The sequence below is a fragment of the Prenolepis imparis genome, unplaced genomic scaffold (genome assembly GCF_030444845.1).
Source record: "Prenolepis imparis isolate NDT839.2.m4 unplaced genomic scaffold, iyPreImpa1.0 SCAF_12, whole genome shotgun sequence".
NCBI lineage: Eukaryota > Metazoa > Arthropoda > Insecta > Hymenoptera > Formicidae > Prenolepis > Prenolepis imparis.
In genome coordinates, this window is record NW_028141170.1 from 10,593,317 (window position 1) to 10,620,682 (window position 27,366).

Below are 27,366 nucleotides of genomic sequence, written 5' to 3' on the forward strand. Positions count from 1 at the left end.
TTCTAATATTTTAAGACGAGCCAAAAATTCATCGATTATACATTTTAATAGTACATTGATTACAGAATCATTTGGTACCAAACAGACACCAGCGTACAAATTTTTTCATTTGCTATACATAAATTAAGGATTCGTCGCATAGGGTCAGCGGCATAAATGTATCAATTTCTAATATTTTAAGACGAGCCAAAAATTCATCGATTATACATTTTAATAGTACATTGATTACAGAATCTTTTGGTACCAAGCAGACACAAGCGTACAAACATTTTCATTTGCTATACATAAATTAAGGATGCGTCGCATAGGGTCAGCGGCATAAATGTATCGATTTCTAATATTTAAAGACGAGCCAAAAATTCATCGATTATACATTTTAATAGTACATTGATTACAGAATTATTTGGTACCAAGCAGACACCAGCGTACAAAATTTTTAACTTGATATACATAAAATGAGGTTGCGTCGCATAGGGTCCGCGTCAAAAAAGTATCAATTTCTAATATTTTAAGACGAGCCAAAAATTCATCGATTATACATTTTAATTGTACATTTATTACAGAATCATTTGGTACCAAACAGACACCAGCGTACAAATTTTTTAACTTGATATTCATAAAATAAGGTTGCGTCGCATAGGGTCAGCGGGAAAAAAGTATCGATTTCTAATATTTTAAGACGAGCCAAAAATTCATCGATTATACATTTTAATAGTACATTGATTAAAGAATTATTTGGTACCAACCAGACACCAGCGTACACATTTTTTAACTTGATATACATAAAACAAGGTTGCGTCGCATAGGGTTAGCGGTAAAAAAGTATCGATTTCTAATATTTTAAGACGAGCCAAAAATTCATCGATTATACATTTTAATAGTACATTGATTACAGAATCTTTTGGTATCATGCAGACACCAGCGTACAAATTTTTTAATACGATAAACATAAAATAAGGATGCGTTGCACAGGGTCCGCGTCAAAAAAGTATCGATTTCTAATATTTAAAGACGAGCCAAAATTTCATCGATTATACATTTTAATAGTACATTGATTACAGAATTATTTGGTACCAAGCAGACACCAGCGTACAAAATTTTTAACTTGATATACATAAAATAAGGTTGCATCGCATAGGGTCAGCGGTAAAAAAGTATCGATTTCTAATATTTTAAGACGAGCCAAAAATTCATCGATTATACATTTTAATAGTACATTGATTACAGAATCTTTTGGTACCATGCAGACACCAGCGTACAAATTTTTTAATACGATAAACATAAAATAAGGATGCGTCGCACAGGTTCCGCGCCAAAAAAGTATCAATTTCTAATATTTTAAGATGAGCCAAAAATTCATCGATTATACATTTGAATAGTACATTGATTACAGAATCTTTTGGTACCATGCAGACACCAGCGTACAAATTTTTTAATACGATAAACATAAAATAAAGATGCGTCGCATAGGGTCAGCGGTAAAAAAGTATCGATTTCTAATATTTTAAGACGAGCCAAAAATTCATCGATTATACATTTTAATTGTATATTTATTACAGAATCATTTGGTACCAAACAGACACCAGCGTACAAATTTTTTAACTTGATATACATAAAATAAGGATGCGTCGCACAGGGTCCGCGTCAAAAAAGTATCGATTTCTAATATTTAAAGACGTGCCAAAATTTCATCGATTATACATTTTAATAGTACATTGATTACAGAATTATTTGGTACCAAGCAGACACCAGCGTACAAAATTTTTAACTTGATATACATAAAATAAGGTTGCATCGCATAGGGTCAGCGGTAAAAAAGTATCGATTTCTAATATTTTAAGACGAGCCAAAAATTCATCGATTATACATTTTAATAGTACATTGATTACAGAATCTTTTGGTACCATGCAGACACCAGCGTACAAATTTTTTAATACGATAAACATAAAATAAGGATGCGTCGCACAGGTTCCGCGCCAAAAAAGTATCAATTTCTAATATTTTAAGATGAGCCAAAAATTCATCGATTATACATTTGAATAGTACATTGATTACAGAATCTTTTGGTACCATGCAGACACCAGCGTACAAATTTTTTAATACGATAAACATAAAATAAAGATGCGTCGCATAGGGTCAGCGGTAAAAAATTATCGATTTCTAATATTTTAAGACGAGCCAAAAATTCATCGATTATACATTTTAATTGTATATTTATTACAGAATCATTTGGTACCAAACAGACACCAGCGTACAAATTTTTTAACTTGATATTCATAAAATAAGGATGCGTCGCATAGGGTCAGCGGTAAAAAAGTATCGATTTCTAATATTTTAAGACGAGCCAAAAATTCATCGATTATACATTTTAATAGTACATTGATTACAGAATCATTTGGTACCAAACAGACACCAGCGTACAAATTTTTTCATTTGCTATACATAAATTAAGGATGCGTCGCATAGGGTCAGCGGCATAAATGTATCAATTTCTAATATTTTAAGACGAGCCAAAAATTCATCGATTATACATTTTAATAGTACATTGATTACAGAATCTTTTGGTACCAAGCAGACACAAGCGTACAAACATTTTCATTTGCTATACATAAATTAAGGATGCGTCGCATAGGGTCAGCGGCATAAATGTATCGATTTCTAATATTTAAAGACGAGCCAAAAATTCATCGATTATACATTTTAATAGTACATTGATTACAGAATTATTTGGTACCAAGCAGACACCAGCGTACAAAATTTTTAACTTGATATACATAAAATAAGGTTGCGTCGCATAGGGTCCGCGTCAAAAAAGTATCAATTTCTAATATTTTAAGACGAGCCAAAAATTCATCGATTATACATTTTAATAGTACATTGATTACAGAATCTTTTGGTACCATGCAGACACCAGCGTACAAATTTTTTAATAGGATATACATAAAATAAGGATGCGTCGCATAGGGTCCGCGTCAAAAAAGTATCAATTTCTAATATTTTGAGACGAGCCAAAAATTCATCGATTATACATTTTAATTGTACATTTATTACAGAATCATTTGGTACCAAACAGACACCAGCGTACAAATTTTTTAACTTGATATTCATAAAATAAGGTTGCGTCGCATAGGGTCAGCGGTAAAAAAGTATCGATTTCTAATATTTTAAGACGAGCCAAAAATTCATCGATTATACATTTTAATAGTACATTGATTACAGAATTATTTGGTACCAACCAGACACCAGCGTACAAATTTTTTAACTTGATATACATAAAACAAGGTTGCGTCGCATAGGGTCAGCGGTAAAAAAGTATCGATTTCTAATATTTTAAGACGAGCCAAAAATTCATCGATTATACATTTTAATTGTACATTGATTACAGAATCTTTTGGTACCATGCAGACACCAGCGTACAAATTTTTTAATACGATAATCATAAAATAAGGATGCGTCGCACAGGGTCCGCGTCAAAAAAGTATCGATTTCTAATATTTAAAGACGAGCCAAAAATTCATCGATTATACATTTTAATAGTACATTGATTACAGAATCATTTGGTACCAAGCAGACACCAGCGTACAAATTTTTTAACTTGATATACATAAAATAAGGTTGCGTCGCATGGGGTCAGCGGTAAAAAAGTATCGATTTCTAATATTTTAAGACGAGCCAAAAATTCATCGATTATACATTTTAATAGTACATTGATTACAGAATCTTTTGGTACCAAACAGACACCAGCGTACAAATTTTTTAACTTGGTATACATAAAAGAAGGTTGTGTCGCATAGATTCAGCGGCAAAAAAGTATCGATTTCTAATATTTAAAGACGAGCCAAAAATTCATCGTATATATATTTCAATAGTTTATTGTTTGCAGATTATCTTTGTACCATAAGCATACCAGCGTACTACCTTTTTGGTCTAATATACGTTATATAAATCTGCGCCGTATGGGATTTGCGGCTTTAATTTTCGATATTTCAAAATGTGCAAAAAATTAATCTTATATACATTTTAACAGTACATTGTCTGCACATTATTACGAATTATACGTGACTGCATGCATATATCGCGGTAATATATGTCGAAACTCATTTCTACTGCGCATTCGGAATTCGAATTATATCAAGATTATCGAAAAGTGTCGGACGAAATTTATTTGTGACTCTAATTAAGAAAATAATTTTTGTTTTAAAAATTATATCTACGAAACCTTAATTGTAAATTTGTATTCATGTCTCACTTCTATTCTTAACTTAATAAATATACTACTTCTTAATTAAATAAATATTAGAAAATATTAATATAGTAAGGTAATTAAATTTTAAAATACTAATATGTTATAAAAATTAAAATAGCAATATATTGTAAATAATATGTTGTAATATCTTATCTTCGATTAATATTTTTGTTACAGAAATCAGCTGATTAAAAGTTAATTTGCTAATTAATTTTTAAAATAAGAATATGTTATAACATTTAAAATAATATGTTTTAAATAATGTAATATATAATTCCTTAAACTCGATTAATATTTATAACAGCTATCAGCTGATTTCTGTCAAAAAATATTAATTGAGTTTAAGGAATTATATATTATTTTAATTTTTATAACATATTTTTATTTTAAAATTTAATTGGCAATGTAATGCTTTAATCATCTGATTTCTGTAAAAAAATATTAATGAAGTTTAAACAAACTTTATATAAATACATCATACTTTTTTTAATAAAATTGAGGAATGGCATAACGCGCGCTTGTGTTATTCTAGTCTTTTTCTGAAAAAGACATATTAAGTCGATTCTCGCAAGTATTGTTGCCTCTTTTCCGCAAAAATATTAATCAAAATTTAAACTATTATAACATATTATTTAAAACATGTCATTATTTTATTTAATTTTATTTTGGACTAACTGTCAAACTGCTAACTGCTAACCCTCACGATGACAGCCTCTTCATGCTACAAATATAACACATAATGCGAATGTCAAAAATATTAATCAAGTTTAAAGTATTATAACATATTATTTAAAACATATTATTATTTTATTTTATTTTATTTTGGACTAACTGTCAAACTGCTAACTGCTAACCCTCGTGATGACAGCCTTTCGATGCTACGAATATAACACAACGCGAATCGACAGAGAGCCAATCAGCATCGCGGAAAAGCGACAACAATGTCAATAACATTCCTTTTTTAGAAAGGGGATAATATATAAATGCAGTGTGATATAATATACGATAGAATATAAATACAATATGATATAATAATATTACATTTACATAATTTTATATTTTTTTAATTTTATATTTTTGCTGCAAAGTATTTAAAAACATTTTTTTGTTATATATCGTTTCTCTAACAATATTATTTCCGCGGATAAAGATGCGTGTGAAGATGTTATATTTCAGTTCGTTTTCAAAGAATTGTTTTACCTCGCAATAAAATTTGTCCCCCCTCTCTCTCTCTTTTTTCCCCCTTTTTTCCGCGCGCGCTTCGCGTAATAAATTTATCTTCCTCCCGTCCTCCCCTTCTCTCTCGCTTTTGTTCCGGCAATTTCCATAAAATACTCGGGCCGGTGCTATGCAAATGGCGGTCAATGCGTTTCGATTATACATACCCTTTGTACCGTCGCGTGCCCAGGGGAGCGAAAAAAATAGGTTGCGTTTAGCTTGCGGTACATGCGACCAACAATACGCGCCGGCCATTGTATTTTATGGCAGCTCCACGATGGCCGGCCACGTTGTTGTTGTAGCTCAAACGAGTGAAAGTTATGTTTTTGATTATCGCCAAGCGAGGTTTACAATGTTGCTGCCGCCAGGGCATGATGAATTGCCGCGGACGACTGTCGGAAAATATGTCTTTCGCTTCTCTCTTTTTTGCATTTTTAACTCCCGCGTTTTGCTTTGATCCCGCTCGCGCGCTTTTCGTTATAATTTCGCGACAGTGATTATTAATTCCCTCGATATATCGCGCGCGTATATTAATTATTTTCCATCGAAGGTTCTCTTTATGCGCGTCAAACTGATATTATATATCACGTCACCCCTCTCGTAAGTTCGCACGCGCATTTAATACTGTTATATATATATGCAGGATGTGCAATTTTAATCGCTCAACCCCGAATACTTTTTTATTTTTAATATTGTACAACAAAATGTTTATGTCAGTTTATGTTAAAGTATCAAATATCACGTAAATTAAATTTATTGCGAGGAATCGATTTATATAAACAAAATAGTGGTTCCATTTAAAAAAAACATAAATGACCTTCAAATAACATTGAAAAGCGCCCATTTTTTGTCCCTCTTCAAATCAAACAACTTTTGTCTGAAACATTTTGTTGTACAATTAAAAATGAAAAAGTTTTTGGGAGTTTGAGCGATTAAAATTGGAGACACCCTGTATATTCATCGTGTGATTAATTTTCGACATAAATTCCTCGATCTCACGAGATAAATAACAAGGTATCTACGTGAAACGTATCGTCCTAATTTCAACACTAAGCCGCGGATGCTGGGAAAAAAGAATCCGTTTCTCCGGGCCTGGCCTGTGATTTTCTATCGAAGCGCATTATGCAAGTACATTGCATCGTGCTATTCTGTCCGTAGTCAGGCAGTGCCTTGTCGAGGCGTGGCGAGATCATTTAACGCGAGGTCGCGCGCTGGCGCAAAAAATCTACGAAAATTGCTGGCATCAAGTAACTTTAATAGTCCGTATCGCGCGGGTGCGGTCTATCAGGCCTTTCGGCCATTTTTCAGTGAGTCTCGGTCGATTTTTCGTGGTATTTTCCTCTGTATGTGTGTTCTCTGTACGAGATGGCTCTCGTTGATCAGGAACACGTTAAGGTACTAATTTATTCGACCAAACGCGCGAGAGAGAACGCTCACCTGGTTACGTTCAGGTGAACCTCGATAAGGATCGCGAAAGTGCAACTATGAATTATATCCGTACAGGAGTTAGGCAATGGGATTAATTTATCTACATCTGTCGCGAGATTAGATCAGCTGATACTACGTTGGGGCTGGGAAAAATTCAAAACTCTCTCGCTGTTCAGCGATCTAGCCGCGGAATGCGAGCTGTTTGTCGATCAAACCGGTTAATTGAACAAGGTTGAATGGTTGAGTAAGACGGTATATGAGATTTTGTGCCCGCTAGCGCGGGGATGCTTTTATAGCCTTACAAGTCGAGGTATGCGGTTATCGATGACAGTCCTGAAACGTGTAATTGCTGCGCAAAAAATAGATATGACAAAAAATGGAAGGAACGATCCCGACTAGTCACCATCACCGCCCTATGCACTTCCGCGGTGCATCCCTAAGCAAGGGCGTACCTTCCTGCGGTATTCCATGTATCGACGTGGTAATAAAATATCGCTCGTTTATATGTTTTTGCTCACGGTTACATCAGTGGAATATCTCCCCATCTTTTCCAGGCATTCGTTCGCCTGTGATGCATCGCCCGAGGTTCTCCGTAGGTTTTTCCTTACTGCATCTTAGTCTGAAAAATATAATCCATTAATTGTCACCATTAATTTCCTCACTGTAAAAAATGGCAATTTTTGAGATTATGAGTCTGACAGTCTGTATTTTTGTGTCCCTGTCGTATTTATTTTTCTACTGCATTGTATTCGTATCATATCTCGTATCTTATCTATCGAAGCTTTATTTTGAAGTAAAGGCAGAAGATTGTCGATAAAATTCTAAAAAAATGTGATTACAAAATGAGACGTCATAATCTTTTATTTTATATATATTTTATATATTTCTCGAATTCACTCGTGTTTCATGTTCCTTTAGCATAATATATGATAAAAAAAATCGAATGAAAATAGCTCACCGCGTATTAACAATCATGAAAATGGCGGGATTTGCCTAAAACAAATGCAAATATTGAGTTCATTGTTTGACGAGTACCGATGGAAAAAAAATATCGCTTTTAATTGAAATCTCTGTTTGAACGAGGAACGATGCGGCACAATGTGAGACATGTATCACGTATTTTGACGCGGTACATCCAATAACGAGAATAACAGCGCGGTATCGTTACGCGACGATAAAATTTGCAACGCAATGACGTAACGCAAACAGCGCGTCTTCGTTCGTCGGCGAAATTGTTTCACGTCGGATAAAAAAAAAAAAAAAAAAAGAAAAAACATTAGCTCGACTCAATTCCGCGGAGCGATGTTTATAGATTAATCCGAAAGATGCGTCTTCTCGCTGTAAACAAATCGATCCGATCCAACTTGAATTCTTTCGCTTCTTTCACGCGATGAGGATGACTGAAAGAAAGAAAGGGGGGTGTTATTTCCGGATCCTGAATTTGATAGAGGTGTTTGATAGATTTTTTTAGATTGTACGATAGTTTTTATCGATGTGTTTCAAGAGATACATTTTTATAGAGATTTTTAATTAAATTTTTTAATACAACAAATCTAATTTTAATTTATATCTTTAATATATATATTTAATTTATGTCAAGTATTGCTGTTATTGACTTTTAAAAATCGAGATCTCGAAAACTATATGGATCGTAGCGCATTCTTCTTCCGATAAGAAATCCCATGAAAATGACCTATCAAATTGATGGGTCCCGGAAATAACATTCTTGCCCCGACTATCTCGCGTAAAAAGCGCCATAAGCCCTGCTTCCTAACAATTTGAGATGCATTTCTGGAGAGATAGCTTTCGGATATATATATACTGAAGATACTTGCGTAAAAGAAAATCCCGAGTGCTATTTATATCCTTTGAGCACCGCGTGGCGTTAAAATTCGACCCAGGCCGCTCGCTCCGTCTCGAGATAACTCAGCTTCGCTTCTCAAAAGCGACATCATCGATAACTCGGCGAGAAAGAGAGAAAGAGCACATATCGTGGATCGTAAGCCGCGACAAACGATGCGAAAACGAGCAAAACTATGTTTCACGCGCGCGCACATTCGCCTTATTATCGATTTTCGATAAACATCGCACCCTCCCTTCCCCATCTCTTCCATTTTATCCCTCCCACACCCTTCAATGTACAGCAGCGTAACACGCTCGAATTGCTAGCACGACTCGTGGAACATTATTTCCCGATAAAGCGCACATCCGATTCGTTCAGTGTCAAAAGTCATTTTAACCTGTTCCTGTTCTTTTTTTTTCTTTATTTCACCGCGTCGAGAGAATTACACGAGTAAGAGAGAGAGAGAGAGAAAGAGGGGGGGTCGATATTAAAATACATATACACAACCTTAATACGAGTGAGGGGTTGATGAACGAGGGGGAAGAGGGGAGAAACGAATTATTAACTAATTTCCGCATCGTCAGTCGCTGGAAAGAGATAGCGATTCGCCCTTCTTCGCGTCCCTCCTCCCCTTGTTGTGACTTCTATATCGTAAGAATTATTCGATTTACGCGCGCATCCCCCGAGTTAATGAAATTGTCCGATCCGCCATTATTTACCGGAATGCGCGATATTAATTTTTCGCATATCCATTCGAGAAGCAATTCGAGATAATAATACAACGTCGATGATTCGGACACGTGTCGATATTACTACCAATATATATTTTATTATTGCAAAATAAGCGACCTTTCTCTTTTCATTTTTAACAGCTAAATTTTATCCTTAGCATCACTACATTAAAACCTACACAGTTGAAAAATTTGTGTTAAATTTAACAAATATCACATGTCCCAAACGGCCCACAGAAATTTGTGTTAATTTAATATAATACGGAATGATGACACGAATACTGTGTTAATATTTTAACATAAAATAAATGCAAACTTTAAGTAAACTTAAAATAAATTTTGTGTTAAATTAACATAGTTTTAACGTAAAAATTAACTAAAAAAATTGTTAATTTTACATTTTATCATCCCCACTTATATTATAAAGTAAAATTAACATTTCTTTTCTATAAATTTTAACAGATAAATCTTGTCACTAATAATACCGAACATATTTATTGTGTAAAATTAAAAGTAAATACACATTGTTATTTTTACACTTTTTTCCAGTTATTTTAATAATTTAACATTTGAGTTCAATTAACACAACAGCAAATATGTTAATTTAACACATGAATGTGTTAAATATTTAACACAAAAATTTTAACGGGGACTGTTTTTAACAAGAAAACAAATTTTCCAACTGTGTAGGAGTTACAGATTGTTTTCTTTTACGGTTTAAAAATGTCACCTTATTCTATCTCGATCAAATGTGTGCTTAACAATATGGTGGAACTAAAATCATACAAAATTGATCTGCCATTTTGAATTTTGAACATCTGAGCTCGGATTTCGACCAAAAACTCTTTGAATTATATGCAATTTATGCGTGCAAAGTCTCAAACTCTTTGTATGGGATTAAGCACATATCTGACATATCGAGATAAAATAAGGTGCCATTTTTAAACCGTAAAAAATAGCATTCTGTAACTTTTAGGTTTTAGTGTAGGGGTGTTAAGGATAAAATTTAGATGTTAAAAATAAAAATAAAAAGGTCGCTTTTTTGCAATAAAAATGACGTGGCATGGAATGCTTCATATATATACATATATACACACATATAATTGCAATTAATGTATATAATGTATATAAGTTAGATATTAGATACCGTGGAATTAGGATATCGCGAAAACTACGCTTCATTATGGAAAAAGTTTTATCGTTAAAAGTTTTCGTTTATTTTATATAACGATTAAAAAAGTTGAAACTCTCTCTTTCTCTCGAGAGAGAGATCGCGAGACACGATGGCGCTTAAACGCGCTAATTCGCGAGAGAAGAATAATTAAATCAAATAACAGAAAGAGAGAGAGAGAGAGAGAGAGAGATTTTTCACTCTACGACTTTACGTTCTCATCAATCATTTCATTATCGTGCGTTATCCTTTGCGGCCCGAGAGATCGGTTCTCTCTTTTCCGAAGGATTTTCCGAAAACAATCCGGCGAATCTTACGTAAGATTTCTCTCTTTTAATGCAGCTTAATCCCGATATTTTCTGTTTTCCTTTTTATTTTGCATGCGGATAATACGTCAGGCGGGAAAATTTCGAAATTTATAACTTTTGCCGTATTTCCATCAACAATTATTATGGCCTCACTGTATTCCGAGTCCTCGGTTTTAATCAAGTAACTTTCACGACTCGTTTTCTTAGGACGAGGAGGAGGAGGGGGGGGGGGAAATAAAACGGCAACTTATGAACCGAGATTTTTTCATTCGTCGCGTTTATAAGAATATCGCGTAAAAATCTCCGCTTCAAAGTATTTTAATATCGTAGCGAGAAGGAATTTAATTCCACACTACTTGCGGTCACTGTCTTAGATATTGATTTAATATTCTTGCTACATTTGTAGAAATAGCCTTAAGAAATAATGGTCATTTGTTCAGAAAATATATATATATATATATATATATATATATATATATAGAGAGAGAGAGAGAAAATCTCATTTAGCTTTCACAATGAAATTCAATTTAAAACTAAAGTTCACGTAATAATTTAAGAAAAGTGGAACATATACGATAAAAACATTATACAGAATTATCATTTAATAGAATGATATAGTAATCATTTTTGTATTTATAATTTAATTCTATATTATCTATATTTTATTTTATATATATTTAATTCAGTATATATATATATATATATAATTTAATTTTCAATATCAATTTTAATTAATTTAGCGTCCAATATATTTTCCATATAATCTATTTTCTATTAAATTTTTCCGAAAAGTTTCTTCTGCATCGAAAATAATTATTCTTTCCCGAGTGAATCGCTGGCGGAAAGTTATTTTGCTTATCCGCAATACGGCAATCAGCGGTTGATTTATCTAAATATGATTCGCCGAACGCGCTGATGACGTTCGGAATCAATTAATCAAACCCCGGTATGTTGACAAGGAATGAAGAAAGGTCAGGAAAAATCACTGTGGTTCATTGATCGATTATCGTTACGCAGGTGCACGATGACTTGGTCGACGAGCATCGAGAGTGAGTCTCTCATTCGGAATTAAACTCGCTTTTATGCGGATTTCCTCTATCCACTTTCGATAAATGGTGTTATATGATTATATTTTTCCATGAAATAAATTTTTATATTATCCCGGGAAAGAGAGAGAAAGAATGAAAGAGGGGGCGAGAGAGAAATTGGCAAGACAAATTTATTAATGTATATATTATATATTATATTGTATATTATATAATATATTGTATTATATATATTATATTATATATTATATTGTATATTATATAATATATTGTACCTATTATATATTATATTATATATTATATTGTATATTATAATATATTGTATTATATATTATATCATATATTATAATATATTGTATTATATATTATATTATATATTATATATTATATATAGTTTTGTGTTATATTACAAAATTATATATGTATATAAAATATATAAAATAAAATAAAAAATTATATATGCATAAATTTTATAAAAAATATATGTAGAAATGAAATTGGCAGATAGCCTGCTGTTTAGAGAGTAATAAATAATTTAAGCGACCGAGTCCGCTTATCGTGTACCACTGAAAATTATCCGCGATGTTTATTTGCACGTTTCGGCCCTGTGGGACTTTCCTCGATAATAGAACGATGTTTACATATTATTGATTCGGTTACGTGCCGTCGTTGAATTTAACGTTCGACGTTAATTGGGAGGGAAGCGTACGTAATCTCGCGGCATATGCAAATCCGCGTCACTGCGCATCGTAGACTAACGGTATCGGCAGGTGCTCTTGTACATAAGCTTCATAGATATATACTTGTATGCGTGTTGCACATATATATATATATATATATATAAATAAATATATATATATACATATATATATTGTATATATATATAGAATTTGCAGACTCACCCCAACGAACTCGAACCGCGCGAGAGAATCGCGTTTCAATCCGCGAATATACACGCTAGAAAGATTCATACGCGCAATTAGCGGTATTACCTCTATTTATCCACGCTAAAACGTTGCGGCTAAAACGATCCGTTTTCGACACGTAGAAGCCGCGATTAATAGTTATAATATAATAGGGATAATATATATATATTATTTTATAATTTTATAATTTTATTATTTAATTAGAAATATATATATATATATTTCTAATTAAATAAAAGTTAATTAATTCAAATATATATATATATTAAAATAAAATAATAAAATTATAATTAAATTTATAATTACATATTTATATATTAATTATTATTAATATTATTAGTTATTATTAATATATTTATATAATATTAGTTACATAATACATATTATACGTATACAAACTCCGAAGCTTTAGCATCTAATATTCTGTTACTTAATCGCAATATCGTTATTAACGTTGTATTAATAATTTCTGTTTCAGGTAAGTCACTAATCTTTAATCACAGCGATGGCATATGATTGATTTCTCATACTGAGTGAGTATGTTATGCGTACCATATATATATGTCGTGTCGATATTTAATAATCATTATACATAACTAATATTAAATATCAAGACCCCAAGGATAATCTGACATTTTAAACATTAAATATTATGAAAAGATGATGATAGAAAATTGATAGCTAATTCGAGAAGCAAAAATAATACAAAAAAATTAAACAAACATTCGATTGAGAAATTATATAATTATATAACTCGCTATAAAGGCGATCTTAAAAGTGTACGTCGATTAATAATTTTTTCTCGTATACGATCATTACACTTTGATCGCACGAACATTTTTTCTACCTCTTCAAGAACGCGCAGGATTCCGGATCCGCTTCGGATTCACCTTGTCACGGAAGCAATATGTTTATTTTCCGATCGGGATTGCTATTTCTATCTACAGCGATAAAACGTATTTCGTTAGGGACCTGCCGTTTAATCCCGCGAGGAAGTTAGATCTATCATTTCCCGCTGCTCTCGCGTCCTCCGGGGTGTCGTAAACGTCAAGGGGGATTATTGCAGCTGTCTCGGATATGTAAGATATTGCGAACGCGCGAAAATCCCGATATCGTGTCCAAGTGCCGCCCGATGTCCGAAACCAACTCATTCGTTCCGTCTTCTCTCGGCGAGTAGACACGTGTCAGCCAAGACCCGTCGGGAAATCACATCTCTGTTCGCCATAATCGGCCCGGTATTGATTGACCGCCGCAATCGCGATGTCTCAGCACGATTTCATCATGCTCCATCATTGATGTGTCGAGATAGGGGCGCTGGGAAATACGCTAAATCTCTCCCTCACTCTCTAAAGGTCTCTACTATCTATATTATAAGCTAATTCTTTATTAGCGTGAAGTAAACAAATTTATTTCGATAGGAGATACATATTTTGTTTGTAGATATATTACCGTAAAAACATATTTATACATTATTGATACACTGAGAGAATTTTCTCTTAGAATTTACCCTGAAAATTATGGTAATTGTGGGACAATTATGATATGGAAAGAATTTTATGAGAATTTCTCTGATTAATATTTATAAAAATAATATTTATAAAGATAAATATAAAATATGTTTGATTAATTTTACTAAATTGCATAATAAAATTAAACATATCTTATATTTTATTGTGATAGATATTATTTTTATTGTGATAAATATTAATCTGAGAAATTCTCATAAAATTCTTTCCATGCCATATATTGTCTCACGATTACGATGATTTTCAGGGTAAATTCTAAGAGAAAATTCTCTCTGTGTACCAACAGTTTTTATGTGGCTGGATTTTATATCTTTATTTTTGGGACACACTCTTTTTTAAAGATATTTATAAACAGTCTATTTTATTTTATTTTATTTTTTTACTTTTTTATCTTCATAATTTTTGACAAACGGTTAATTTGCTGATAATATAATTAACGCAATTGCGTATTGATAACGCAGTTAATTAGCTTTCGTGTTTTATACACCGGTATTAAATTTCAATTATAGACGCCTCGATGAAATCAACAGGACTCTTTTCTAATTACGAAAAAGAGAGAGAGAGAGAGAGAGATCTTGTTTCCCCCCCCGTTAATTCAAAATATATCGGGGTCGTCTGAATTTCCGAAGCAAAGTTTGCTTCGGAGCTTACGCTATATTTACCTCTCGCGAAGAGAGAGAAACCGCGTTTATCCGCGGTTTCGTCTGTGTGCACATTTCCCTGCGATTAACGCATGTTCGTCAGTGTTTGGGCGTGAACTTGGACGAGGATCTTCGCCACTCAGTCGGCCAATACTCCGCGAGAGAGAGATATTCCTTCCCGTGACTCTCCTCGGGATCCTCCAGGATAATAGGAGGATCCTCGAGGGCGAGGAAGAGAAGAGGGATTCCCGCTTTCGTCCTCTCTTCGAGTACGAAAGTAGAGCGCGCGGAACAGATTGCCGTTTATCGATTTTGCGTACAGCCACACAGACAGCAGCCCCGTTATCTCGCTTTATAAATATTTAATTGAGCACCGTGGCGGGGGGCAAAGAGGGGGCGGGAGTTACCCTATATACGCGGAAGACCGCGCTCGATCGATTGACGCGTAATGGAATAATGAAATAACACTCTCGCGAATGTCGTAAATCGCATTTCAAATTCCCTTCAGATGTTAAGTAAGTTAAGCAATTTTCGCACGCATCTCTCTCTCTTCTTCCCCATCACCCTCTCTTCTTCCCTCTCTCTCGCTCTTGTAGAGCGTGCGCATATAATTTGTATATTTATATATCTTTATATATTTTTATATATATTTATATATTTATATATATTTATATATTTTATTTTTATATATTTATGTCTTTTTATTTTCTTTTTATCTTTTTATTATAATTATATATCTTTATATATCTTTTATATATTTTCATATATTATATATATTTTATTATTATATATTATATATTATATATATAATAATAAAATATATATAATATATAATATTATATATTATATATTATTATACATATATATTATATATTATATATTATATTATATATTATTATATATATTATATATATATATTTATAATTTATAAAATGATTTATTGATCATCGCGAGTATTAACCTTTAATAATTTTTTTATCCATGACAAATGCATTATTTACTGCAAAACATGAATTTTTTATGCTTCCCGACCCATCTTATCATTCAGAAGGAAGTGACGTGTTCTTCGCGTAAGCGCGTTTATTCGAGAGCGCGTCGTTATTTCGCGACAAGCGCGCGATCTCTTGCAATATTTTTCCCGGAGAAATAGATGACACCGATAAATGGGTCCAAGTGGGCCGGGGCTGTGCATTATCCACTGTCCAATTAAATATGCCAAAACGTCGGCCGGTCGGAAATATTTATTAGACGGGTGTTCGGCAGTCGGCCCTCTTATTCAATTTATGCGCGCGTGTTTGATCGTCGAATTCCCCCGGCTGTGACGAGGTCCACGTTACGAGAGATGGATTTTATCGAGCAAATAATTTATCGTATGCGTATTATTCCAGGAGAATCGTTCGTAATCTTCATCAACCGTTCGGCTACCATCATTGCTGATCCCTTTGATTTACGCGCTCGTTCGGCGATTTTTTTTTTTTTTGGTCCAGTGAGATTTATCCGGACACGCGTTGTCAATTGTTGGAAAAAATCCCCCGATTTCTGTTGCATGTATAATTAACGCGAAATTATTCGCGTTATCACAAGTCCGTCGAATTTCAAGATAAATAAATGACATATGGTTTCTTCGTTTAATCAATTTTTGTGATTCTCTTATTATTATATATTTTGTTATTATGATTATTATATATTTATTATATTATATATTTTATTATTATGATTATTTATTATTATGTGATATTATATATTATGAGATTCTCTATTATTATATATTTCTCTAATATATATTTATATAACAATTAAATTTTGTTATTGTTATTCCATTGAGAATTTTTTTATTTCTTTCATTTTTGCGAGAGAAATTAACCGTGAGAAATTCCTTTACGCGAATTCATATTAGTTCGATCTATTTTATCAGAAATACACAGTTGGAAAATTTGTGTTTTCTTGTTAGAAACGGTCCCCGTTAAAATTTTTGTGTTAAATATTTAACACATTCATGTGTTAAATTAACATATTGCTGTTGATTGAACTCAAATGTTAAATTATTAAAATAACTGAAAAAGTGTAAAAATAACACAATGTGTATTTACTTTTAATTTTACACAATAAATATGTTCGATATTATTAGTGACAAGATTTATCTGTTAAAAAATTTACAGAAAAAAATGTTAATTTTACTTTATAATATAAGTGGGGATGATAAAATGTAAAATTAACAATTTTTTTAGTTAATTTTCACATTAAAACTATGTTAATTTAACACAAAATTTATTTCAAGTTTACTTGAAATTTGCATTTATTTTATGTTAAAATATTAACACAATATTCGTGTCATCATTTAACATATCCGTATTATGTTAAATTAACACAAAAATTTCTGTAGACCGTTTGGGACATGTGATATTTGTTAAATTTAACACAAATTTTTCAACTGTATAGAAATAAATGATATGGTTTCTTCGTTTAATCAGTTTTTGTTATTCTTTATTATTATATATTTTGTTATTATGATTATTATATATTTATTATATTATATATTTTATTATTATGAGATATTATATATTATGAGATTTTCTATTATTATATATTTCTCTAATATATATTTATATAACAATTAAATTTTGTTATTGTTATTCCATTGAGAATTCTTTTATTTCTTTCATTTTTGCGAGAGAAATTAACCGTGAGAAATTCCTTTACGCGAATTCATAGTTCGATCTATTTTATCACGAATAGAATATTTCTTTTTATATACAAATACGGGTTATTTATTCAGATATAAAGTCGCGAATCGCGATCGAGAGGAGAGTTTTCTGGGACGATGAAAATTGAAATCCCTCCAAGGCTGTCCGTCCATCGTGTTTCTTTCTCCTTGGGAAAATTCACAGGTAGTTGCACCGGCCGACCATAAACTTGTGAACAATCATAATAATGGATGCCTTCTAGGAAAAGTTATAGCTGCGGTGAGGTGTAATAATCGGCAGGCCGGATTGACAGAACGTAGAGGGGGGAGAGAGATGGGGTAGAAAAGACAGAGAGGTAGGAAACATAAGAGAAAGGGAGAAAAAAAAGAGATAAATTTTTTGGACAAACTCGGAGGAGAGACGGGATCCTAGAAAAAGCGTGGAAACGTGCGCCGCGTTATTTTCGTCGAGGATACGAAACTGGGCTACTTTTTTTTTTTTTTTTTTTTTGTTGCAACTTGCGACTGCGACGGTTGCAGCAGCTACCAGCGGTGTCACGTGTTTCACCCACAGCCGAGAATGTTTATTTTTCTACGTGCCTGTACGCGTTCCTTTCCGTTGAGGCGGAAAGCTTTCGGCGGCACGTCAAGTGTGTCTGTCTCTCCCGTATAATTTTAACATCCGAGTAGCAGTCACGTGTGTGGAAAGATCGAAGGTGTCTCGTTGCCGAAATAAACCCGTAATTTGCCGAGTTTGTTTTTGGATGCAACTTTTAAGTATGTACATATTCCGGGTGTGTATAAATTCAAAATGAAGTCGTATTTAAAATAAACCCTACATAAATTATGGACTCGTTTGTATTATTCTTGAATATATGTAAATGTAGAGCTATCTCTGCTCTTCAAATTTAATTTTGTACAATTATCTTTACATTTCAATATTAAGATTTGTGATTTTAGAGGGAGAGATAGAGAGAGGATATTATTAGAGTTTATCATATTAAATTTGAGCATCGTGTTCTATATTATACAGATTGATTCTAAATAAGTGCCAAAAATTTTAGGGGATGATTCTTCGTTAAAAATTAAGCGAGGTCTTTCATATAAATATATATTCTTATATCCCTCTCTGAGAGGAGTTACACTCTTTCAAAGGGAGAGATGAAAATTAGGTTTTTATTTTTTTTTTTCAAATTTTGGACAAGTTAAAAAAATGAAATTTGGTGGACATTTTCTATTAGTATAAAAAAGATTCTTATTATTATATATTTTTTTTAATCCTCTCGTATCATTATCTGGAAATGAAATTAGCAACCTCTATTCAATTTTTTAATAGATTTTTTAACGGATCGAAATGTGATTATTTAAAAATATGTGTTCGAAAGCTTGATTTCTTTAGAAACTTTTTTATTTCTTTAATTTTTTTCGTAAAATCAATAGTTTGTAAGAAAAAAAATAAAATACATTATTATGCCCAGTACGATATTAAATGACATAGATTTCGCTCAATTTTAGAATAAAAAAATTAAGCAAGACAAAATTATAGTAAATGTTGGAAAAAATGGAACAAAATTTGAGAAAAATAATAAAAATTTTCATCTTCTTTGGAAGAGTGTAATTTCCCAAGAAGGGACATTTAGAAGTATATATGTTTATATGAAAGACCCTCCTTAATTTTCGACAAAGAATCATCTCCTAAAATTTTTCGCACTTATTTAGAATCACCCTGTAATCACCTAACGTAACGATTCACTTAGAATTATCATCATTAAAATAACCGGCAAAAAAACTCTATATCTCTCTAATTACACATAATATAACATCTGTTTCCCATTGGTTATTATCGTTACCGCTGATTTTTCACGTGCACGCTAATCTTCAATTTTCCGAGCGTCCGAAGCTCTCGGTGTAATGATCCAGAAAAACGACCACACCACGCGCGGGGGTCTCGGGGCACCCAGGTAATGGGCACCGGGATGTTGGTTACGTATTCCCATTATAGGAATCCCCCGCGTGCGGCCATAATGCGTGCACAGTGGATTTCTCATTATCGATGCCCGTGATTTATGCTCTGTTATCGTAAGGGACATTGTACACGTAGTGCAGGACCTAATTCGGATTACACTAAGAGATTAGCGTGGTAGGTAAAGCCATCGGTCGGGGGTCCCCGTTGCTCGCTATATTCCATTTGGTCCGCTTACGTTGTTGTATCCGCATCGGCAGGATCGGCGGAGCATGTCGATCGGAAATTTCCAATCACGATTGACCGAGCTATAGGGAGGCGACATGTTACATTATTACACTTAATGCAAATCGGAAATGAAAAAAATCCGTGTATATGTGATTTAGATTTAGAAGATGTATTACATCTCTATTTTTCTCTTGCAAGTTTGATATATAGTTTTATGGAAGTCAATTTGCATTTAAAAATATTATAAATCATTAAATATTTCTATAATTCGCAATGTTAGAGTGTATTTAATTTTTAGAAACTGGTTTATGCATTTAAAATGTTTTTTTAAATTGTTCTTTAGAATATAAATAAAATAAATAAGAAATAAATAAAATAAATTTCTTTATATATCTTTAAATAATCTTGGAAATATGAAAGTTTTTTTATGGAAGTCAATTTGCATTTTAAAATATTATAAATTATTAAATATTGTGCTATAATTCACAATGTTAGAGGGTATTTAATTTTTAGAAACTGGTTTATGCAATTAAAATGTTTTTTTAAATTGTTCTTTAGAATATAAATAAAATAAATAAGAAATAAATAAAATAAATTTCTTTATATATCTTTAAATAATCTTGGAAATATGAAAGTTGTTTTATGGAAGTCAATTTGCATTTTAAAATATTATAAATTATTAAATATTGTGCTATAATTCGCAATGTTAGAGGGTATTTAATTTTTAGAAACTGGTTTATGCAATTAAAATGTTTTTTTAAATTGTTCTTTAGAATATAAATAAAATAAATAAGAAATAAATAAAATAAATTTCTTTATATATCTTTAAATAATCTTGGAAATATGAAAGTTGTTTTATGGAAGTCAATTTGCATTTTAAAATATTATAAATTATTAAATATTGTGCTATAATTCGCAATGTTAGAGGGTATTTAATTTTTAGAAACTGGTTTATGCAATTAAAATGTTTTTTTAAATTGTTCTTTAGAATATAAATAAAATAAATAAGAAATAAATAAAATAAATGTCTTTATATATCTTTAAATAATCTTGGAAATATGAAAGTTGTTTTATGGAAGTCAATTTGCATTTTAAAATATTATAAATTATTAAATATTGTGCTATAATTCGCAATGTTAGAGGGTATTTAATTTTTAGAAACTGGTTTATGCAATTAAAATGTTTTTTTAAATTGTTCTTTAGAATATAAATAAAATAAATAAGAAATAAATAAAATAAATTTCTTTATATATCTTTAAATAATCTTGGAAATATGAAAGTTGTTTTATGGAAGTCAATTTGCATTTTAAAATATTATAAATTATTAAATATTGTGCTATAATTCGCAATGTTAGAGGGTATTTAATTTTTAGAAACTGGTTTATGCAATTAAAATGTTTTTTAAAATTGTTCTTTAGAATATAAATAAAATAAATAAGAAATAAATAAAATAAATTTCTTTACATATCTTTAAATAATCTTGGAAATATGAAAGTTTTTTTATGGAAGTCAATTTGCATTTAAAAATATTATAAATCATTAAATATTTCTATAATTCGCAATGTTAGAGGGTATTTAATTTTTAGAAACTGGTTTATGCAATTAAAATGTTTTTTTAAATTGTTCTTTAGAATATAAATAAAATAAATAAGAAATAAATAAAATAAATGTCTTTACATATCTTTAAATAATTTTGGAAATATGAAAGTTTTTTTATGGAAGTCAATTTGCATTTTAAAATATTATAAATCATCAAATATTTCTATAATTCGCAATGTTAGAGGGTATTTAATTTTTAGAAACTGGTTTATGCAATTAAAATGTTTTTTTAAATTGTTCTTTAGAATATAAATAAAATAAATAAGAAATAAATAAAATAAATTTCTTTATATATCTTTAAATAATCTTGGAAATTTGAAAGTTTTTTTATGGAAGTCAATTTGCATTTAAAAATATTATAAATCATTAAATATTGCTATAATTCGCAACGTTAGAGTGTATTTGATTTTAGAGGCAGGTTTTATAACAAAATTTTTTAAAATTGTTTTTTGGAAAAAATAAATAAAACAATAAATAAATAAAATACATTTCTTTTTTTATACATCTTTACTTTTAATGGTTGGAAATTCGAAAGTTTGTGGAAGTCAACTTCCGTTAAAATATCATAAATGTTTATTTAGAAAAACAAATATTGCTGCAATTTGCAATGTTAGAGTGAGTATTTGATTTTAGAGGCTGCTGTGGTTAAATAAAAAAAAACAAAATTTTTTCTGAATTATTCTTTACAGAAAAGTTTGTAATTTCAATATGTTATGGTTGATGAGTTCGAAAGTAAATTGGAATTGGATTGGTTTATATTGGAAACGCTTTGAACTGACAAAGTTATTTTCATCGAATATCGGCATCCGTAAATGAGGTTTTCATACTTGAAATAATAGACATTGCATTTTTTGTTATTATGTATTTTTCAGCAAGAAAATTGCAATTCTATGATCATATTAAAAAAAAAATTATCGCTCTTGTTGAGGTTTCGTTTGTTTAAAGAGACAGAACATAATTTAAGAAAAAACATAATTAAAAAGAATATATGTTTATTTTTGTTGAGGCACATTATTTTTAGCAGGCACATGTTTAATGTTTTTCATGAAGAGAAATATTATTTTTGTTATCATATATAGTATTAATTAAAAAATACTTCAAAACAGCTTTAAAATATCCGCTGCGCGATCAAAGTGACCTCATCGTTTATAGCGTTTATATAGCATATGGGCCATAGTTATAGCTTCGCTGAACGTTTTTCCTCTCGCCTCTAGCGAAGTTGCGAATTTTTCCTCGTCATTATCTCGTCTCGCGCCGGCAGATTCTTCGGTGTGTCGAAACTGTTGGATGTTTATCTTCAGTCGCGGCCGCATTTTCAGGATGTATATTCACTCGCGACGTTATTACGAGACCCTGCGACGAAAAACATTCCGTTGTAAACGTTCCATTGATTGTCTATCACTCGTACACATCGTTGTTTCTATTTTTACAGTTTTACTTGCAAAATTGTTGCCTCCATTTATTTTCTCACACGTAGTTGCACACGTGTGAGAGAGGATGTTTCGAGAATAAATATTTAACGCTTGACCGAAAATTACAAGAGATCTCGTTTTTTTTTAAATATTTCAGCAACACACGTACACATTTATATTTATTATTAAAAAATTATTATGTTGAAATTATTAGATTAAAATATTATTAATTATTATCAAAATTGATCATATGTATGTACATCGTTGAAACAGTTTCTTATTTGTGCTATTTCAGTTAACTATTTGTCTTTACCTTTTTCTTTTGTTTTCATCGCGTGTATAAATCATTGTTGTATAGTCGCTTTCACTCGGGAATCGCTTATTCAAGCGTACTTATCGGCCGAGATTTTCTGGAGTGCGCTTATAACGCACTTTCACGTCGCGCTTCGTCAATTTTTCATTATTTCGCGATGTAGCAGTTCGTTTACCTTTGGCATAAGACAAGCCCTCCACAAATTTCTCCCCCCTTATCCCGAACATCTCTATATCTACGATGGAAAGTCTGCTCACTTTCATTATTCGGCGTTCTTTTTCTAATTCAATTAAAATTGTCGCCATCTATTTTCCTCCATATAAATATTTCAAATATCGAGAAATTCCGTTTTAAAAAAGTAAAAAGTAAGAATTCAATTATTTATTTATCGCATATTTTCGCAGTTCCTCTGGTATCTGGAAAAATATTACACAGTTGAAAAATTTGTGTTAAATTTAACTAATATCACCTGTCCCAAACGGTCCACAGAAATTTTTGTGTCAATTTAACATAATACGGATATGTTAAATGGTGACACGAATATTGTGTTAATATTTTAACATAAAATAAATGCAAACTTCAAATAAACTTAAAATAAATTTTGTGTAAAATTAACATAGTTTTAATGTAAAAATTAACTAAAAAAATTGTTAATTTTACATTTTATCACCCCCCACTTATATTATAAAGTAAAATTAACATTTTTTTTCTGTAAATTTTAACAGATAAATCTTGTCACTAATAATACGAAACATATTTATTGTGTAAAATTAAAAATAGATATACATTGTGTTATTTTTACACTTTTTTTAGTTGTTTTAATAATTTAACATTTGAGTCCAATTAACATAACAGCAATATGTTAAATTAACACATGAATGTGTTAAATATTTAACACAAAAATTTTAACGGGGACCGTTTTTAACAAGAAAACACACATTTTCCAACTGTGTAAGTAACCGTCGAGGTAGAAAAAACCGTCGTTAAATATGCATCAGCGAGTATTCTTAAAATATCTTTTTCTACATATGTATATATACATCTTCGATTTATGTCAATCTTTTTTACAACCAGTTGCAGAACCAATTGCCAGTAATAAACCTAATAGTATGCCGTAAATTTGCAAATCGTTTAATTTCTGTTTTTTTTTTATTTCTTCTGGAATCAGAGATTCTTTTCGTGTTGTTTTGGGCAGGAGGTTTTAATGCGGTTCGACGTGTTTCACAATAACGCCAATTTACGACGGCGCTAATCGTAGACGGCCACTTTATCGAGTGACCGATCGCGCGACGGGACATCAAAATCAGTTTGTAACAATCGCTAATGGCGCATCCCCGATCGGGACGCACCGATAACTCCGGCATCGCGAGACTCCCCACATCTCGATGATCGGGGAACACGATCTATCTTACACCGCGACTCTAATCGCGCTGGGAAATTTCTCTCTCGGGCACCTCACTTCGTTTAGACAGGTGCACTTTATATATCGCGAGGCGACGCAATAAAAATCGTCATTTTCCTCCTGTGTATCCACCATATATGCATCCATATACATCACGGAATAATTGAATGTTGCGCAAACATCATTTTTCATTTCGATAAAAACTCTGAAATTTTAATTTATCGTCATATTTGTTATTTAATAATTCAATTTGTCATAATATTTGTAATAATAATTTAATTTATTATATTTATTACAATTTAATTTATCGTAATATTTATATTAGTTTAATTTTTCGTAATATTTATAGTAAGTGCGGTTAATATATATTGTATATTAATTATATAATAATTAATCATATAATATATATTAATTGATATTTTAATGAGATTTCTGTGAAAGGCATTTGAACAAAGGAAAGATTCAATTCACTTTGCAGTTGTCGGAAAACTGTCTTTATTTAAACAGTGTGGAATTTTTCGCGCTGCATGCTTCATTCCGATTCGCTCGGAAGAAAAATGTGCACGTAATAATAGAGCACGGAGCGAACTTTTTTGAAAACCTAATACGTATAATAAGCGCTCTATTTGTTTCGGGAGAGAAGTGAGAAAGAGAGGCGCTTACAAATTTTTTTTTGACTGAAGCGTAATATTAGAGAGGGAGAGAAAGACGGACCAGGCTTTCAGACACGCTCATTGCTGATATATCTATAATAATAGAGAAAGATTTTCCCCTGAACTTCTCTCGTTCGACGAGAGTATGTAATAACAGACGAGCCGTTCCGAACTTCCGCCCGATGCGTGCGCTAATAGGAGAAGGTACTTCTTTTAATAATAATAATAATCATAATAATAATACGCGTAATAATGCGGGAAATGCGCTGTCAAAACTTTCCTCGATGCTTCTTACGATGAGTTAGGAGTTAAAAGAAAAAAATAAATAAAAAGAACCATGCGTGTCTCTTTTCCTCGCTTGGCTAGATTCGCCATTCAGCAGACGTTTCGGAGATGAGAGAGAGAGCGAGGGGAAGGGATTCGACCGAATGGCGTGCCGCGGGCGATTGATGACTTGCGACCTACTTTTCGTGCCAGCGACCCAGATGCGAGGGTGCTCCTGATGTAAGATATCGGTCTCTTCTCTCCACCTTTCTCTATACCTCTTTGCCAATGTTGCTGCTCTTCTGCGTTGCGTTCTCTCTCTTTGCTCTCGACTCGCCTGGCGGCTGACAATAATCGGCTCCGGTTAGTTGCTCTGATAGAACGAGAATCGAGAATACAGTGTGTTTGAAAAGTTGATATCTCGAAAAATAAGTTTTATAAAAAAAAAATTGTTTCACAATCAGACAAAAGTTGTAGGGTTTAGAAAAGTCTATTTACTGGCCTTATTTGTAGAATCATCTATTTTCTTTACACCGATTGATTTCCCTCATTATCTTGTGTAGAAAAATATTGAGGTAAGATGGTCGAAAAATGAATATTTTACGAGATATTTAATAATTTATGTCAGATTAAAATATAAAATATCTCGTAAAGTATTATCGTTTTGGCCATCCTACCTTTTAACTTTTTATGCCAAATATTGCGAGGAATCAATTTATGTAAAAGAATAGGGTGGTTTCATTTAAAAAATTCAAGGCGACGTCATCCAAAGTCAAACTGATAGGACCATTAAATAGATATTTTTAACCCCCTTCCTCCTACAATTTTTGTCTGAAATATTTTTTTATAAAACTTACATATTTCGCTGTCCCAAATTTTTAAATAACCTATGTACTATGTATATAATTTCGTTTCGCGAATCGCAAAAGCGACTTTGAAGTTAAATTACGAAATCTTCGAAAACTGATTATTTTGGAGATGACATATGTCAGATTCCGAAAGTCTTTAAACAAACACGCGTCTCTTATTTATTTCATCTTAGAATCTGTTTGTGTGAATATTCGACTTGTAAGCTACTTTTAAACAATTTGTTCAAAGATGCTTTTTATATAAATTATCTATGCAGTAGAATATTCCATTAATCATTTAATGCTACATCGAGTAATTTTTTTGCAGAATTAAAGCCGCGGCATGTCATTAATTTAATTTGAACAATATCGGATTAAAACGAGCGTTAAAATAAAGTGTTTTTTTTTTTTTTTTTTGATAAGCGAAGTTCTGCACGCGAAGAGTTATTATCGCAGGTATTTTAAGCGGAGTGTGCATTTTAAACGAGCGACTTATCGTTCGATGAATCATCGATATGATCGAATAGAGTTACTCTATTTTTCTCTCATGATTCATCCGTATAAGTGGTGATATCGATGGAACGTGTGATACTTTATCAATATTATCCGATGCAAATCCAAAGTATATATATAAAAATAGCACTGATAGAGAGAAATTTATATAACTGTCTGGAATTCTCCTTGAATTAAAATTGTATATACACTCATGTATATACAATTCGCTCGCTCCTTTGATATTTCTACGAGATTAGATAAGGTTTTTTTTCGTCTTCTTTTCTACATTTAAATTTTCTACTCAATATGTGTAATTTGCACAAAGGGAACCAGTTACTCTTTACAATTAGACTCTTGAATCGCGTTTTCAGCTTTGTTAATTTCTTTCGCGGTAATTTTATTAAAAAACTTTATCCTCGCTC

The 27,366-nt window shown here is 31.6% G+C and overlaps 1 protein-coding gene across 10 annotated transcripts in view; it reads left to right on the forward strand.

The window, feature by feature from the left end:
* LOC145943462 (CCR4-NOT transcription complex subunit 6-like) overlaps positions 1-27,366 on the forward strand; it is a 588,057-nt gene that overhangs the window by 91,362 nt on the left and 469,329 nt on the right. Inside the window, exon 4 of one of the 10 annotated variants that reach the window (XM_083050976.1) lies at positions 16,473-16,657. The exons of 8 other annotated variants lie outside the window; for them this stretch is intronic. In XM_083050976.1, coding sequence (XP_082907102.1) covers positions 16,473-16,642 — 170 coding nt within the window. In that variant the 3' untranslated portion in view covers positions 16,643-16,657. Of the gene's footprint in view, positions 1-13,395; positions 13,525-16,472; positions 16,658-27,366 lie in introns of those variants that run through there. One more of the 10 variants, XM_083050982.1, reaches the window with a different exon arrangement.